This window comes from Natator depressus, chromosome 7 (assembly GCF_965152275.1).
Source record: "Natator depressus isolate rNatDep1 chromosome 7, rNatDep2.hap1, whole genome shotgun sequence".
Classification (NCBI taxonomy): Eukaryota; Metazoa; Chordata; order Testudines; family Cheloniidae; genus Natator; species Natator depressus.
The window spans coordinates 52,717,430-52,735,507 of record NC_134240.1 but is presented as its reverse complement, the minus strand read 5'-3'; the positions used below and the strand labels follow the sequence as shown (position 1 = coordinate 52,735,507).

The following is an 18,078-nucleotide window of genomic DNA, read 5'->3' as shown; positions in this document are numbered from 1 at the left end:
ATGTCACTCTTTGAAAATGTCAGTATATTAGTTTCTAGTTTTTACTGACTCTTTGTAAGCACGAAACAGGATCCAGACACTTGGATTGAGGGGCAGCGTTTTTATTATTTTTTTTTTGTTGTTGTTGCAAAGAAGATGAAGAGAGGCTGAGGGAACTGGGCTTATTTAGTCTTCAGAAGAGAAGAGTGAGAGGAGATTTGATAGCAGCCTTCAAGTACCCGAAGGGGGGTTCCAAAGAGGATGGAGCTCGGCTGTTCTCAGTGGTGGCAGAAGACAGAACAAGAAGCAATGGTCTCAGGTTGCAGTGGGGGAGGTCTAGGTTGGATATTCTTCTAATCTTCTATGATTCTATGAGTAATCATGGATTTTATTATACCAAACACATAGGCATAATTGCAGTTAAACAACTTAGTTTCTAGAGTAATGTAATTGGATCAAGACATTTAGAGTTTGGTCTTTATGCACACACTTTAAGTTCTTTACTGGAGAAGGGCTAGAGTTCTTAGCACTTTGCAGGATTGAGCGCCTAAAAGCTAAGTGTTGCCTTAAAAATCAATCAATGTATTAAAGATCAAGTTTAATTTAGCCCTCTAAACTTAAATATGAAAAGTCTTTTGGTTCTTATTAGCTATTAATAATATTGAAGTAAACAAATTTGTGGTGTTAGTTTCACAGCTTGACATAGAATTATATTTTAAATTTAATTTTTGTATAAAATTATATAATTTGGCATTTTCTAACATATTGCCTCTAACGTTCGGCAAAACTTTTATAATGGGTTTATATATGCTCTCACTAAATATAGCTATACTGTGTGAAGAATGTACAAAATGAATCAGACTCTATAGTTTGATTTGTTTTCTCATCATAAGAGGGTTTTTTTTAAATGTCCGTGTAATTTTAATTTGAAAACTTGTGTTTCTATCTTGATAGTGTAGATATTTTTTTTCTCAGAAAAACCTTGGACTTATAAAATTGCAATATAATGTAATAGTACAAGAATCCAAGTTACTCTTATGGAAAATTGTTAGATTACTTGTTTGCCTAGCAACCTCTTGAAGTGGTCCTGTTCATATGGAAAGTGCTGTAGTTATATCAGTAATTAAGGAGGATGAAAATACGTTTTTAAAAAATTATGTGCTATTAAATATTTAGTATATCAGTTATTTCATTTTAATGGAATAAAAGTGTTGTGATATCAAGCGTTCTGTCTGATAAAACCATTGACAAACAAGTAGGAGTTACCTCACATGGAGTGGTGGTGGTCCTATCATATTAAAATTTTTAATCTTCTGTTGATTTCTACTTGAATATTTCTCTTCGGTTTGCAGTTAACTGATCTTTTTTCATCTGACATCTTGACTGTAGTATTTGGTTCCTCCTTCACAAGAGTGGTATTATTTCAAGTTTTGGAACATTACAATAAAGTATCGGTTCAGAAGCATTTTATGCTTGGACTTAGACTTTCAAATCTCAAACTAGTCAATTTGGAATAAAAAAAAAAAAATCAGTTATGGGAAACTAGTAAGATGCCATTATCTGGTTGAGAATCCACCACTGCTTCTACCAGCAAGTAATAAAGGGCCTGAAAGGAGGTCTTCCTTTACTCTGTGCTTGCAGGTCTTCTTTTAAAAGGTGGGGACGGGTGGGAAGGGAGGAAGAATCACGTGGCTGGTGACAAGCCAACTGCATGAAAAATGAAAAACCAAGTCAGTCATGGTTCCAAAAAAATTCTTGGTCTGTTTTTTGTCACCTATGAATTGTCTGACGCCTTAGGAGAAATTGATAACATTTTGTTGGTTCTGTTGGGGAAACTGGACTTTGGAGGTCACAGCAAAGAAAACCAAAGATCAATCACTATTTAATTTCTGATGCAAGGGTCCCTGAATTTTACATTCTGTTTGTATTGAATGATTCTTACACCACAGGAGATACTATCTTTCTATAAAGATCTGGCTCCTTTAATTTCTGCATTTCTTTATCACTTGGAAAACTTTTAAGGTTGATGGTCTGTACTGTCTTTGTACAAGCTTCTGTCTTGTTGTACAAAGGTAGTAGTAGCTATAATGGACAACACTCATTCAGATATCTTAGGAAATATTGAGGCAGGTTCTGTCTCTAGAAATTGGGTTGATTTTCAAAAAGGGATCCCATCAATTTATTTTTAAAAATAAAATTCTTGTTGGAGAAACAGCTTGCCTCTCTTGTCACCAAGAATGTTAGCAGTCAGCCAATAAAACCCAACCAAGAATCCAGGTTCCAGACAACAGAAGTTAGGGGCAAAAACTTTTTTTTTTTTTTTTTTTGCTGGGATCATTGATCACATTGTTCCAGGGACTGTAGTAGGAGCTGACAGTGACTCCTATATTTGAGTTGCCCAACATCTTTCATTATAAAAGATTCTTAGAACTTTCTTTTGAGAAGCTCTCAGACCTCCATTGTGTGCAGCAGGTCTTTGATCACAGCAGGGTAATAGCCCTAGGTTTGGGGAAGTGCCTTTTGCATGTGCTAGGAAATTCTATTCACATTTGGCTGAGTTATGAATTCTTGAAAATCTTTATTTCCTGTCTCTGGCATGTTTTGTACAGATAAATTTTTTTGGTAGCACACCAAACACCCTGAACCTTCTAAGACTGGGTGGCACTAGTGGCAACAATCACAGGCGCATAAGCTGCATTAGAAATCCCTGGGAACAGAAACTTAGCCCAGCTACTGCCAAAGCAGCAGTATTCACAATGGAGAAGTAAAGGAGAGACCCCATCCAGGATGACCCCAACAACCCCTGCTGGACCCAACATATGATCAAATAGTCGTCCACTCTTGGGGACACCACATGATGTGGAAGCCCTTCCACTGACCAGGAATGGAATGAGATCCTCTGCAACACCCTCCCGCCCAACAGCGGCAGTTCTGGGCTTCCCCCCACCAGCAGCAGTGGGAGTCCCTGGCTGCTCCCCTCTAGTCGCAGTCCTGGGCCGGCTGTCCCCTCCAGCTGCAGCGGCGGTTCCCAGCTGGACACCCCTACCCCTGGTAGCGGTCACCAGCCGGCCCCCCGGCCCCAGCGGGCGTCCCAGAGGCCCTCTTCCAGAGCAGCCAGCTGCACCCCCTGGAACCTCCCAGAACACCAAAGATTTAGTCAGGAGTGTATAGTATGAGTCATGGACAAGTCACAGGGCTGTGAATTTTTGTTTATTGCCTGTGAGCTATCCATAACTTTTTTATTAAAAATGCCCATGACTAAATCTTAGTCTCATACGTAACCATTGTTTCATTGTGTTGTGCATCCATCCTCCTTTAGTGTCTGGTTCACAGGGGATAATAGCCTTCTCTTCCTGATAGCTAATACAGTTAGTCTTGTAACTTTTCACTATGGTCCCTGGAAATGTAACAGAGCCACTAAAGTAAGTGTTTCCAAATGGGTCAGAAAGGACATCTCTGAAGCCTCTTAAAGAAAAGGTAAGAAGCCTTCTCCAAAAATGGTCAAGGGCCATTCCACAAGGTCCACAGCAATGTTATGGCAGAGAGTATAAAGCTTTGTATGAAAAAATATCTGCAGAGACCCTAGGTCGTCATGTCTTCATTCTTTGATTAAACAGTCCAATGTGGATATGTTTCTTTGGATGCTGCATTTGGTTGTCTGGTCGTGTTGGCTGGTAGTTCTTGGTTCCCTTTTATTCCACTTTTTCTGTGCTGTTGCTGCTTACTAATTCCCAGTGGTGTCTTCAGATTGGTAGATGAAGTGTGCCTGAGAAAAGGACAATTTTGTTCCTTCTCTGTAAATTTACTTTCTCACAACATACACATCCATCAGTCTGGAGGATCCTTCACCTCTTTTGATAATTAATTATCTTCATTGTTCTCAGTTGTTGTATGTTCAAGTCATCCTCTTATTTTTTGGCATGCATCTGCCTTACACAGAAGAGGAAACACGTTTCTACAGAGCCTACCTCTCTCATGTGGTGGGTGGCATTTACTTTGTAATGCTTTGGCATTGGTGGATGTGTATACTCTACAGGTAAGAAGCAAAACTGACCTAATATAATATTTAAATCAACTTTGTGTTTGTTTTTTAAACAGCTAGATAGATTCAAAGAGCCTCCTGCATTTGGACCGATGTGTGACTTATTGTGGTCAGATCCCTCAGAAGATTTTGGAAATGAAAAATCACAGGAACACTTCAGTCATAATACAGTCAGGGGATGCTCCTATTTTTATAGGTAAAAAGAAATCTAGGATTTCATTGACATTTTAGTACTAAGTTACACTTTACTGAAAAAAAAAAAAAGATTTTACTCATAGTTATTTTCATTTCACAGCTATCCAGCAGTTTGTGAATTTTTGCAAAATAATAATTTGTTGTCGATAATTAGAGCTCATGAAGCACAAGATGCAGGGTAAGTGTTTTATGTCCTTGCAGAAATTATTCAACAATACAAAATAATCACTTACTGCTTTATGATGCAAATTAAGCTGTTTGTTTTACAGCTATAGAATGTACAGAAAAAGCCAGACTACAGGGTTCCCATCATTAATAACAATTTTTTCGGCACCTAATTACTTGGATGTCTACAATAATAAAGGTAAGAATTTAGTGCTAAGGAGATTATATTAAATTAAAACGTCTTTCCAAAAAAATAGTCTAACAGTAACACTATACAAAATCAACACTATTCTCTAGGTAGAACGACAAAAATCCAAGCCCCCAAGCCTTTTGAGTCAAACTAATACAATATGTAAAACACATATGGGCATAATTGTAAAGTGTAAAATAAACTGTGTAAAATAAATGAGAATGTGTAAAATAAACTGTGGTAATCTCTCATAATGATGATATCCAGAAATGATAAAACCAAGTATGCTTTTCATTTTTAGAAGTAGCCACTGCGACATTACTCAGGGTGCAATATGGACTGACAGACAGCTCCGTCCCCTCAGTTCTCCAACCTGGGATGTCTTTTACACTGCTTTGCTGTGAGAGCAGCCACTCCTGCTCTGCCTACATCCACCCTCCAGCATGTAAATCTGCTATATTATATGAATGCTATAGCCAGCCTCTCATGAATTATGCTATAGGGCAACACCAGCAAACTCCCAGTCCCAGATTTTTCCCCAGAAATGTGCGTCTTGTACTGCCCAGCCCCTCCTGGACAATACAAGGTCATATAAAGTCTGTCATTTCATTAATAGAAAATGATATGCACAAATGTTGTTATCCCAAATGAAGTTTCCCAAACACTTCAATACAAACACACGCTGGTTTAAATAAAACAAGTTTATTAACGACAGAAAGATTTTAAGTGACTACAAATAATGAGGCATAAAAGTCATAATTGGTTACAAGTAAATAAAAGGTAAAACGCAACTGATACCTAACTTAATAAGCTAAGTGAATTCAAAGCATAAGGGTCTCTCTCACTATATGTTCTAGCAGTTTTACTGGTTGAATCTTTCAGCCAGGATCCCTCCCAAGTCCGATGATGCTTCCTTTATTCTTCAAGTGTTGTTGATGCCGTGAGTAGAAATGGAGAGATGATTTGGGGCATCTGTTCCCCATTTTATCTTTTCTTCCTCTTTGAAAATCATCTCCAGCTGGGATTCAGGAGGCAGTCTGTGGGAGGGGAACTTCCAACTGTTTCTTTGCCACCTTGTAAATTTCTCGCTCTTACCCTTTTTCCTGCCAAAGAATGGCTGCTTAACTAGGTGATAGTCCATTTGATCTTGTTGACACCTGGCTGAGGCATCAGTTTGCTTTTTGTTTTTGAGGAACTGGTTTGTACCTGCTTTTCAAACCTGGAATATGTCTCAGTAGCATCTTACAACTTTGTGTACAATGTTGCCCCACACATTTTACCAGGACAATAATGATCAGCAAATTGAATTTTCAAATGATACCTCATAAGGCATACTTTGTATAAAATCCATTATAGTTTTGTAAAAATGGTGAACATAGAGTGGTTCTTCGGGTGATGTCTTTGTGGCTGCTACTTCAGGTGTCGGTGCATCCTGGAGCCATCAATCAGAGATTTAAGATAGCAGTGTCCCAACTTATGCAGTAGATGTCTTGCAATGCCGTGCATCTCATCTAGCATGCGCACGACCCGATCCCTTCAGTTCCTTCTCAACCGTCCTCAGCCTGAGATGGAGCTCTGTGGCAGTGTTCACAGTTCTTCACAAAAAACGTAGAAATAGTATAATTTAGATAGTTAGACAGCAAGATTTTAGTAGTAGTTAGTTTCACTTAGATAGCTAGAAGTTAAGGAGAAAAACTATATATATTTTTTTTTTTTTTTAAGTTTCCCCTTCCCCATAGTTTCCTCACAGTGGGGAACATTCAACTGTTGAATGATGTCTGGCTCCCCAGGCTTCAAAAGATGCGGCTTATGTCGTGAAGCGATGCCAGTTTCTGATGGACACTTGTTATCTGTCTGATGTCTCGGTGAGGTGCACATCTCACAAAAGTGCACCCACTGTAGTAATTTAAAAGCGAGAGCCAGGCACAGCCGGAATCTCCGCTTGAAAATTATCTTAATGGCGAAATCTATCCAAATGGAGACAGAAGAATGGACCTCATCCTCTCCAGGCACCCCCACTTCAGCAAAAGAGGACATGCCATCCTCTAAAAGATTGAGGAAGAGAACACCAACTTCGCCGCAGAGAGCACCGCAGAAAAAAGGGCAGTCTCTTGCCAGGTCGCTACTCTGATGCCGACAACTGCATGGGTGAGCACCTTTGATGCTTCGGGCACCTCTGGCACCGTCCACACTGGGACCTCTGCCAAGCCCCACCACAAAGAGACCGAGTTGAGGCCTAAAAATAGACACGTCTTCTCCATGGCTCCAACCTCACTGGTGAGGGACACTGTGCCGAGACTTCCCCAGGAACCATGCCTCCACTTCCGGCACCAACGGTGCGGTCAGCACTGATGGGAAAATCCAAAACGGCACCACCCACACCAGTCAAAGGATCACAAAAATTATCAGTGCCGATGACGGCTATACCATTCCCTTTACTTCCCACCCACCTACCTTACTCCCCTCCCCCTCCGTCAGGGACCCTTCTCACGAGCACCTGCTACGACAAGAAGTAGATCATCTTCTGCAGTTAGGTGCCGTAGAACAGGTCCCTCACAACACAGAGGGAAGGGATTTTACTTCCACTACTTCTTGACCCAGAAGAAGAATGGGGGGATGGAGGCCCATCTTAGACCTCAGAAAACTCAAGTTTGTTCGAACCCAAAAATTCAAGATGGTCACATTGGGCGTGCTATTACCAGTGCTGCAAAATGGGGACTGGTTTTCAGCCCTTGATCTTCAAGATGCATATTTTCATATTACCATACATCCCGCTCACAGAAGTTTCCTGTGATTCACAGTGGGAAACTATCACTTCCAATACAGAGTACTACTGTTCGGCCTGTCCATCACACCAAGAGTTTTCTGCAAAACCCTTGCGGTAGTGGCAGCACATTTACACAAACGAGGGATAATGATTTTCCTATACTTAAATGATTGTCTCCTCAAGAGCTCGACTCAACAAGAAGCAATATAAATGGTCCAGAAGACGGTTGCATTCTTCAGGAATCTAGGGTTGCGGATAAATGAACAAAAATCAATCTTAATTCTTGTACAACAACTGGTCTTCATTGGGGGCACACCTTGGCACCATAGAGGCCAAAGCATCTTTGCTTCTGAGCAGATTCACAACAACAAACCTTATATTGGTAATCAGCAGCAGCCCCCAAAAACCTGCATGAATAGGACTACAACTAGTAGATCACATGGCAGCCACAACAGTTGTGGTAGGACACGCAAGACTATATATACACTGCCTATAGGGCTGATTGAGCTCTATACGCTGTGTGTGTGTATGTATATATGTGGGGGGTGTGTGTGTGTATGTATGTGTATACACTGCCTATAGGGCTGATACGTACCCAGCAAGCACAGCCTCCACAAAAAACTAACAGTTCCGCCAAAAGTCTTGGACTCTCTATACTGGTGGACAAGACCAGAAAATGTATGCATGGGCATCCCCTTCCAGTAGGACCCTCCCCTGATAATAATCATGACAGATACATCCCTGATAGATGGGGCTCCCACGTGAACCAACACACGGTTCAAAGCAAATGGTCTGACGAGAAGACCCACTTATACATCAGTCTACTCGAGCTGCGCGTGGTACACAATGCCTGCAAACATTTCCTGTCACTGATAAAGAACAAATCAATTCGCATAATGACCGACAACATTACCTGCATGTTTTACATCAGTCGCCAAGGAGGAGCCTGATCACATTCACTATGCACCGAAGCCATGAAACTGTGGAACTGGTGCATTCACCACATAATAAACATCTTAACCTCCTACCTTCCCGGCTGCCAGAATTCGACAGCAGACACGTTAAGCAGACACTTTTCTTGGGAACACGAATGGGAAATGAAGATGTAGTCCTCCAATCCATATTCCAACGATGGGTTTCTCCCCCCTTCGACTTGTTCGTATCCCCAACAAACCACACATGCCCACTATTCTGCTCGAGAGCAGAGATGGGATCCCGATCACGGGGGGATGCCTTCCTCATCCCATAGGATGCAACACTCATGTACGCATTCCCACTGATCCCTTTGATCCCACAAGTAATACGCAAGATACGAATAGAAAAGGCTAAGGTCATCCGGATAGTCCTAATGTGGGCCAGACAGGCCATGTTCTTATCATTACCCGATACACATGGCGATATGCGCCCCACGAGTTCTCCCTCTTCGGACGGACCTTCTGTCATGGAACAATAGTTGCACTCTTCACCCAAATCTGGAGAAACTTCTACCTGAAAGCGTGGCTTCTGCATGGTTCCATTATGGTGAGTTAGCCTGTTTGGAACAAGTCAAACACGTATTACTAAACAACAGGAAATCAACCAGGCATAAAACTTACCCTCAGAAATGGAAAAGATTCTCCTCATGGTGTCAAGAAAAACAGTTGACTGCCACTGCAGCACCACTAGTGCTGGACTACACATTGGAGTTAAAACGTTCGGGTCTTGCAACAAACTCGATCAAAGTGCATCTTGCGGCCATTCCAGCATTCAGTCATGGGATCAAAGGGACCTTGATATTCGTGCATCCAATTACTAAACCCTTTCTCACCGCTCTACAGAACATTTACCCAGAGATTCGCCAACCCACTCTGGCATGGGATCTAAACCTGGTATTGAAATCCATCACCAGACCGCCATTTGAACCTTTAATCACCTATTGCTTATGCCAGACGAATAAGTGAGATAGGGGCCCTTTTGACTGATCCTCCCTACACAATATTCGTAAAGGACAAGGTCACGTTACGACCCCACCCAAAGTTCCTACTGAAAATATCATCACCCTTTCATATAAACCAACCAGTTCACCTTCCCATGTTTTACCATAAACCACACGGGAATCCAAATGAAACCATTGTGCATATATTAGGTGTTAGACATGTGTTAGTGTTCTAGTTAGATAGAACCAAGCCTTTCTGAAAGTCCCTGAGACTGTGTCCATGACCGAACGTTCAAAAGGCAGTGCTATATCCACTCACACTATCTAAATGGATCTCCACCTGCATTCAACAATGTTACCCAAACACACAATACAGAACATCAGATCCCATTCCACATGCTCTGTATTGACATTTCTAAACAATGTACCTGTAAGAGACACATGTAGAGCGACTACCTGAGCTTCTGTCCATATGTTTACTGGTCATTATGCAATCATTTGAGGCCTGATGCCATAACTGGCCTAACTGTACTTGCCTCTACAATACAAGCGAACCCAAAGTCCTTCCTAACCTCTGAGGGGCATTGCTCTACAGTCACCTGAAGTGGAGCACCCACAGGGACATCTCTCAAAAAAGAAGAGAGGGTTACTCACCTTGTGCAGTAACTGAGGTTCTTCGAGATGTGTTCCCCTGTGGCTGCTCCACTGCCCACCCTCGTCCCCTCTACTTTGGAGTTGGCAGTAAGGACTTCACAGTAGAGAAGGAACTGGAGGGATTGGGCTGCGTGCACGCTAGATGAGGCAGCAACGGCACCGTGAGACATCTACTGTGCACGCATGACCTGTACAGATACTGCTACTGTAAATCTCTAATACTTGAAGTGAAGCACCCACAGGGGGACACATCTTAAAGAACCTCATTTACTGCACAAAGTGAGTAACCCTCTCATACAGATTGTTACACCCACTGAGTGCTTTCCAAACTGGCTGGGATGCTCTGTGCTCTCAGGAGTTCACATTGTAAATACAAGCTGAGAAATAGAGGTTAGAGGCAGAGGAACCAGTAGTAGGCAATTTATATACGAGTCAGCTCAATTCGTGGCAAGCCACACTGTAAAAGTAAGCTTTCAAATGTGGACAGGGCAGGGACCATGCAGATAAGCTATGGGATGTAGTACCATACTGTGTGGAAGGAGGCATGGAAATAATTGTAAGAGAAGCTAAAACAGTGGGACAAAGTTGGAGGCAGGTGGAGGGCAGCCTGAGGCTTGACAAGGCATTGTAAGTAAGGAGGGTACAGAGGTAGGCAGAGCTTTGAAGGTGATGAAAAGAAACTGAAATTTGATTGTGAATGTGTAGCCAGTAGTCAGTTGATTTAAAATGTGGAATAATAAAAAATCTGAAGCCAGTTATACTGTTGTTTTTTGAATTGAATGTTTGTTTGTGACAATACCTGAAATGGCACTTTTAGTAGTTTTTCCTTTGTGTCCATTATTAAGTTAAGTATCAGTGGAATTTCGTATTCTCCTTAAAATGTACCTCTTCTAAATTGCAACATAAAGTGATTTTTCATATAACAAAGTTCTCTGTTAGAAATATGTTCCATTGTAATCATGAGTAAAGGATCATAGAGTGTCTCTTGCATATATTTTTACATAAGGTGTAATATAACCATACATATGGGAAAAGATAATCTAATCTTCCTGATGATTTTGTTTTTATTATACTTAATGTTAAGGAAAAAAATTCTTGCCTTAATTTCTAAATGTTGTTTTGCAGCTGCTGTGTTAAAATATGAAAATAATGTGATGAATATTCGACAGTTCAATTGTTCTCCACATCCTTATTGGTTACCAAATTTTATGGATGTCTTTACGTGGTCATTGCCATTTGTTGGAGAAAAAGGTAGAGAACTATGCTGTACAAGCAAACTCATAAAGTCTTTGTGTTTTGTATGGGTGTTGCAGGTTTATATTTACCTGAGAGAAATTAAGTGTATGATTTCTCTCAAGGAACTATGTTCATCATTGCCACCTACTCCTTTGTTTGTCTAAGTAGGGTGCAGAATTGTGAACGCTTGTCCCAAAAGACCTTTTGCAAGGTTTTGTAAGTCCCCATGTGAAAGTGCTGTAACATGTCCATGAAGGATGGTGATCTGAGACATGAGGTAGTCTACAGTTCTCTGCTCCCCCTGCTTTTGGCTGAGGTAGCTTGATTTTTGTCTGATGGAGCAGAGGAGGGAATGGAAACGTTTAGAAGAGGTTAAGGCACTTGTCTGCATAGTTTAATGAAAACAGCCTTCCTTCTGAAGTAGCTCTCTGAATCAACACACAATTTCAATAAACTGTTTCCACTCTACAGAATAATTTACTTTCCTAATCTTAATGGTGTAGAATTCTTAAATATTGTCTAGTTATGATGGATGTTCTTTTAACATTCTATAATGCTCAGAAGATTTACCTTTGATGAAGGGCAATTTACATATCATTGTTCTCCTAAAATACAATTTAATAGATATCCCCGTTCTACCTCCCTCCCTCCAGAGCTGGTAATTTTAAATTTAGGACAATTGGGCTCCAGGTAGGTTTAAGTAAAAATCAGAGCAGTCATGGTTGGACATTAGGTTGTCCTATTTAAAGTCCCACCAATATATGCTATAGTATCTTGGTGAAGGGGTTGTAGAAAGCTCTTCAAATGTATCTGAAAAGTACTCCTGAGACCAGTTGCATAAATGCAGGACTCTAGATTTGGGTTAATAATACCTTCTGAGGGAAATTGCAATCGGATGGTTTAGACTTTTTTTTAATATGCTCAGTGTATGTAGCAAATTACTTTATGGATTTCAAATAAAAGAAAGAGTAAGAGTTGGAAAGAGTTTTCTGTTCATATGTAATTACGTGATGAAATCTAAATGTCAATAATCGTCAGTTTATATAGTGACCTTTTGGACAATTGATTATTAAGTACAATAAATGTATAGTTCTTACTTATACAGTTTGTGGGACACTTAAGTGGTGGCTGCTGCTCATGAAAATGTGGATTATTTTTAACCTTTCAGTGTTTGGGAAATTACTTGATTTTGCTTACTTGAGAGGCTGGTAATTAGATAAGGTTGCTATTAAACCAGATTTTTTTTGTTCAGCCAGCATATGCTCACTGCTGCAACCACAGTGCAAGTTAGTAAAGGCCCTTGTATTTTCTTTCTGTTGGCTTTCAGAAATGCACACACTTTGACGTTTTAACCAAAGGTTAAATCTGACTTTGCCAATTGGAAGAAATTTATGGCAAAATCCATTTTAAATTATCATAGTGTTTGTGAGAAAACAAAGACAGTATGGTCCATTGCCTTTCTACTCATGTAGATAAATTTTGTGTACTTGTAAAATTGAGTTTCATTTTAGACCATAATTAAAGTTGAGAAAATGCCAAAATATAAATGATCTCCATTTTACTGTTGACCATTCTGAATTCTTGATATAGAAAAAAAACAGTTTAAAGAAGCATTTAATATACATTTTAAAAAATATTACATTTAAAAAGCCATGTACACCGGACCCTCGCTAGAACGCCCGTCTGTATAGCGAGAATTCGCATATAACGCGGTCGTGGCCATGGATCCCAAATTTAATTAATTGTAGTTCATTTTAATGTGGTCCGCGCTATAATGTGGTCCCCATGTTAATGCGGTACTGCGCATGGATCCCAAATCCCGCGTTCTAGCGGGGGTCCGGTGTACTTGGTTTTGGCCGGCTGATATTGCTTTTGGGGCTGTCCATTGTTCAATCAGGAGACCCGAATCAGGATCACTTTTGGGGTTCTTCCTCACAGGCTTTGTTACCCAGTGTTTTCAGAACCCAGAGCAGTGATATCTTACCTGTTTCAGGCCGTATAAGCAATAAATCAAGTGGGGACACAGCTCCTGTTCTGATAAATGATTGATACAAACAAGAGTACTTTTATCTAAAACTGCTCTTTATTAGGTCTCAAGTGCATACACACACACACATAAGCTGTAGCACAGGGGTTGGCAACCTTTGAGAAGTGGCGTGCCAAGTCTTCATTAATTTAAGGTTTTGCGTGCCAGTAATAAATTTTACATTTACAGGGGGCCCCTGACGGAACCCAGACCGGCAGCCGGCTGAGTGGTGCTGGCGGCCGGGACCCCAGCTGGGGCCAGATGGCTACAGGAGAGTGATAGAAGGCAGATATATTAGCCCCAGGTTAAGCAGGTCCCTTTTCCCTGGGTAAGGTAATGGGCAATTCCAGAACAATCAGGAACTTGCTGGAACCAGTTAAGGCAGACAGGCTAATTAGGATATCTGGAGCAAATTAAGAAGCTGCTAGAATCAATTAAGGCAGGCTAATCAGGGCACCTGGTTTAAAAAGGACCTCACTTCAGTCAGTGAGGGGTGTGCAAGAAGCTGAGAGTGAGAGGGTGTGCTGCTGGAGGACTGAGGAGTACAAACGCTATCTGGCATCAGGAGGAAGGTCCTGTGGTGAGGATACAGAAGGTGTTGGGAGGAGGCCATGGGGAAGTAGCCCAGGGAGTTGTAGCTGTCACACAGATGTTACAAAAAACACTGTAGACCGCTGTGATCCACAGGGCCCTGGGCTAGAACCTGGAGTAGAGGGCGGGCCCGGGTTTCCCCCATCCGCCCCCCAACTCTCTATTGGATACAGGAGGAGTTGACCTGCACTGTGGGTCCCACCAGAGGGGAAGGTCCCTGGCCTGTCCCCCGACCCACTAGGTGGACCAGCGGAGACTGTGGGGATTGTTCTCCTTCCTTTTCCCCGTGCTGGTCAGTGATGAGGTTAGCTGAGTGAACGGCAGGTTTGAGCCACTAGGAAAAGTGGCCAAACTGAGGGCTGCCGTGAATCTCTGAGGCAAGCAGATCCGCCAATAAGTGCAGGACCCACCAAGGCAGAGGAGGAACTTTGTCACACTAATTTCAATCACATAACTCATAGCGACTCCTAGTGGATCACCATAGTAAGCCCTGATGGATCACCAATTCTCCTAGTTTCAGCAACCTAGTCATTTCTTATCAAAGCATTTCTAGTCATAACAATAAAATTTGTGTCAGGCACCTGAAACCAAGGTTGGCTGTCCAAACGTTTTTTCCATTTTGATTAGCAGAACTGCAGACATGCAGCTGCCCGGCTATGCTCCTGGGCCTAAAATTATTCCTAACTATGTGATGTTTGATTTTCAGCTAGCAGTAACTGAACACACAAAATAGCTGACTGCTGCAGTACTGTCGCATTCTGGGGTAACATGCAAGAACGTCAGATTTTGGGTTACAGCTTTGTAGAGAAGGATGCTGTAATAGTTGTGCTATACTTGAGCCATGCTGCTCATTTGTTTTAATGTACCTGATGGTATTTTTTTAAAAAAAAGCTAAACTCTCCCCAACCTTGATATTTCAAAGTGTTTGTGTGGTTTCTAAATAATGCATAGAAAATGTCTCTCACCCTACCCTATACATGCACTCACTTATGCATACCTCACCATTGATATGTAAGGATAAGGATATACAGAGAAGTGTATGAGAATTTAATGAGGTATATGGTAACTTTAAAAAAATTACATGAGGAGTGGTAGCACATCTTTGTGTTGAATTGTAGAGGATTTTTGGGTCAGGGAATGTCTTTTTATAAAATGTGTAAACATCTCTGAATATTTTAAAAATATAATAATGGGAAACCCTGTTGCAGAAAATCAAACTTTCTTCATCAGTTTTTAAGTCTGCCTCTTGCCTTAAATTATTAGCAGAGGATTTTGCATATTTAGTATGCCTAAAGTAGTGTAACGTTGTTTAAATTTACTTTTAAAATCTGTCAGAGGAGTTTACATGTCTGTTGTCCCACAGGAACAAATGTGGAAATTCTGGACTATGAGTCCTTGTGATTTAAAGGACTTCTGTTGTATGAGAGTATAATGTATCTTATCTTACACAGTGCCAAGCACATTGTAGGCACTTTGCAAATAACAGTAAATAATGCTGTAATTTCTCTAATATGTATTTGTTGATGTACAATTACATTGCACTCTATTTAGGAAATATATTACTTATTTTCCTTTTATGCTGCCTTCTACATTTATGTGGAAGTAATGGTTGACTATGTGTGTAATTTCACATTTTACATATAATGGATATATTCAGAGCCTAAAATTTACTTTTTTAAACAGCAGTGAAACATATTTATAACTATGCATTAGGGGAATATTTGTAGAGCAATTGGTAAAACTATTCAGTTCTTAAAAGGATTTACAACTTTACTTGGTATCAAAATATAAGTGTTTCATTATACTTCCACAACATGTTTCTTTTTAAAACTACAGTATTTGCATTGGCAAAAGTTAAAAAGTGAGACTTGTGCATTTTTATATATTAAGCTATGTCCCCATACTCTTTCATAGTGCAGATTCAAAGCTTTGTTGTAGTGAAGTTGTGTGTGGTGTTGTTTTTTTAACTGGCAATAAAGTGACAGATTTAAAGAAAAAATAATTACTAAGACTCTAGTGAATTGTCAGTCACACTTTGGACCAGTCTCTCACTAAATGTCAGGGCCAGATCCTCTGTTGTGTAAATCAGCATAATGCCAGTTTGCCAGTAAACTGACTGGGCATCTGGACCTCTCTATCTTTGACCCTGATAATGTGTGTTCTCAGTTATACCACTAGTACAGTTTGAGGCATATGACGAACATTTCTCAATTCCCCCAGTCACTGACTCAAGAAAGTTGGGAGGTAAGGTGCGGGAGAATAATAATTCATTGCCCATTACTTTCATCTTAAATTTCTTGCAAACTGTCAAGCCATTCTGCTTACAGATATGTTTGGGGAGACAAGGTGGGTGAGGTAATATCTTTTATTGGACCAACTTCTGGTGGTGAGAGAGACAAGCTTTCGAGCTACGCAGAGGTCTTCTTCAGGTCTAAGTGCCTTTCCTGAGTGTCACAGCCAAGTACAAGATCGAACTGATAGTTTAGCATAAATAGCACATATCTGTTTGATCTTGTACTCAGCTTTAATGCTCTGGGAAAGGCACTCAGACCTGAAGAAGAACTCTGTGTAGTTCGAAAGCTTGCGTGTGTGTGTGTGTGTGTCTGTCTGTCTCTCTCTCTCTCTCTCTCCATTAAAAGTTGGTCCAGTAAAAGGCATTACCTCACCCACTTTCTGTCTCTAATATCTAGGGACTGATATGGCTACAACAACACTGCATACAAACATGTTTGACTTTTGACAAATGATCTTTCTTTACTGTTGAGATTCTTTTAATGAGAGTACCTACTACTCGGGTAAAGATTGTTTTTTTGTTTGTTGCTCATTAAGGTAGATTGTCTTGGTTGAGAAAATTAAGTTTGTTGTTGTAGAATTTGTGCAAGGGGATTTCTCTTTAGGTTAGTCTACACTGCACACTGCCTTTAAAGGAGTGTAGAGTCCATACATTACATGCAGAGCTAGATGGGTATAAATAGCAGTCTAGGCAGTGAGGCACTGCTTAGGCAAGTAGAGTAAGGACATACCTGAATCTTGTGAGTATGACTGTTCCCAGACATGTACACTGTTCACCCAAACAGTGTGCCCTTGCTGCACCTCACACTGCTATTTTTAGCAGTGTAGTGCCTCTCTGCTAGGGTCTTTCCCCACTGCAGGGTAAGACTCCAGCAGTGGGGAAAGGCTCCCTGCTGCTGCTGTAGTAGCCTTTCCCCAATGCAGGGAAAGGCACCTGGAGTGGTGAGCTACCAGAGCTGTTGCTTACTGCAGGGAAAGGTTCCAGCAGTTCCCTGTGGTGGGGAAAGACTTCGGGAGCAAAGAGCTGCCAGAGATTTTCCCTGCTGCAGAGAAACATTCCAGCAGAGGGGAAAGGCTCTGGTAGATTTTCCCCGCTGCTGAGCCTTTCCCTGTTGCCTCCCTTCTGCCCTAGCACCTTTTACTAACATGTGTAGGTACACACTGCAGTGTGGGTGCAGCCTGATTTTTGCTGCTGAATGTAGTTACACATACCCTACGCGCTGCTGCTAGCATTGAGCCATGTAGATTAGCCTTTGTTTGCTAAGTAGTCAGCGAAGCACCATGTGAAATGATTTGATTTAGCTTGGCTTCATTAGCTAATACAGTAATAAGTACTAGAGAGATCCGTGAAATGATTTGTCATTTTATTAATATAGGGTATTCCAAATTCATGTGAAGAGTTCCCCATACACTTTAAAGATTATTTGAAAATCTGCTTAATGCTTTTTTTCTCCTCTGTGTGCCTTCACTAAATACTTTGAAAGGTTCACAATTTTCTTTTTTTTTTCTTGTCATCTATACATTTGCATGGAATTACAAGGTAACTTCCTAAAAGAGTAATTGTAGCAGATTCACAGCTTTTTACATTAAGGACACTCTTTTCAAGCACTTGAAAGGGGTGGTCCATCATGCTTTTTAATAGGGCAAGGTGTTTTTGCTGGTAGTGTCCATTAATATTTCTATCAACTGAAAAATAATGTTGGCATTTATCCATGTCACAAACATAAATAATATTTTTAAATATTGGGTTCCATTTCCCCTACTGGTTTTCTCTCTCATCCCTTCTCCTGTTGCACCATGTTGTGGTTAATCGGGGAGACTGGAAATCTCATCCTCCAAAGGCTGTATTTAGAACCACTTTTTATTTCAATGATACTAGCTAACTGCTCAAAATTTAGTCCGAATTGATCAGCTTTTGTACAAACTACAGCTGAGAGTTTATTGGTTTTTCATCAGATTCAAGATTGCTTGAATGTAGAAATATCATTACTTATGAAAGGAGATCCTTTCTAAAAAGAACTAATTC

The 18,078-nt window shown here is 40.7% G+C and overlaps 1 protein-coding gene across 7 annotated transcripts in view; it reads left to right on the top strand.

The window, feature by feature from the left end:
- The window catches only part of PPP3CB (protein phosphatase 3 catalytic subunit beta), a 68,136-nt gene that overhangs the window by 33,172 nt on the left and 16,886 nt on the right, over nt 1-18,078 (top strand). For all 7 annotated transcript variants that reach the window (XM_074958439.1, XM_074958436.1, XM_074958437.1 and 4 more), the window contains exons 6-9: nt 4,078-4,217; nt 4,317-4,394; nt 4,486-4,580; nt 11,033-11,158. In XM_074958439.1, coding sequence (XP_074814540.1) covers nt 4,078-4,217; nt 4,317-4,394; nt 4,486-4,580; nt 11,033-11,158 — 439 coding nt within the window. The remainder of the gene's footprint in view (nt 1-4,077; nt 4,218-4,316; nt 4,395-4,485; nt 4,581-11,032; nt 11,159-18,078) is intronic.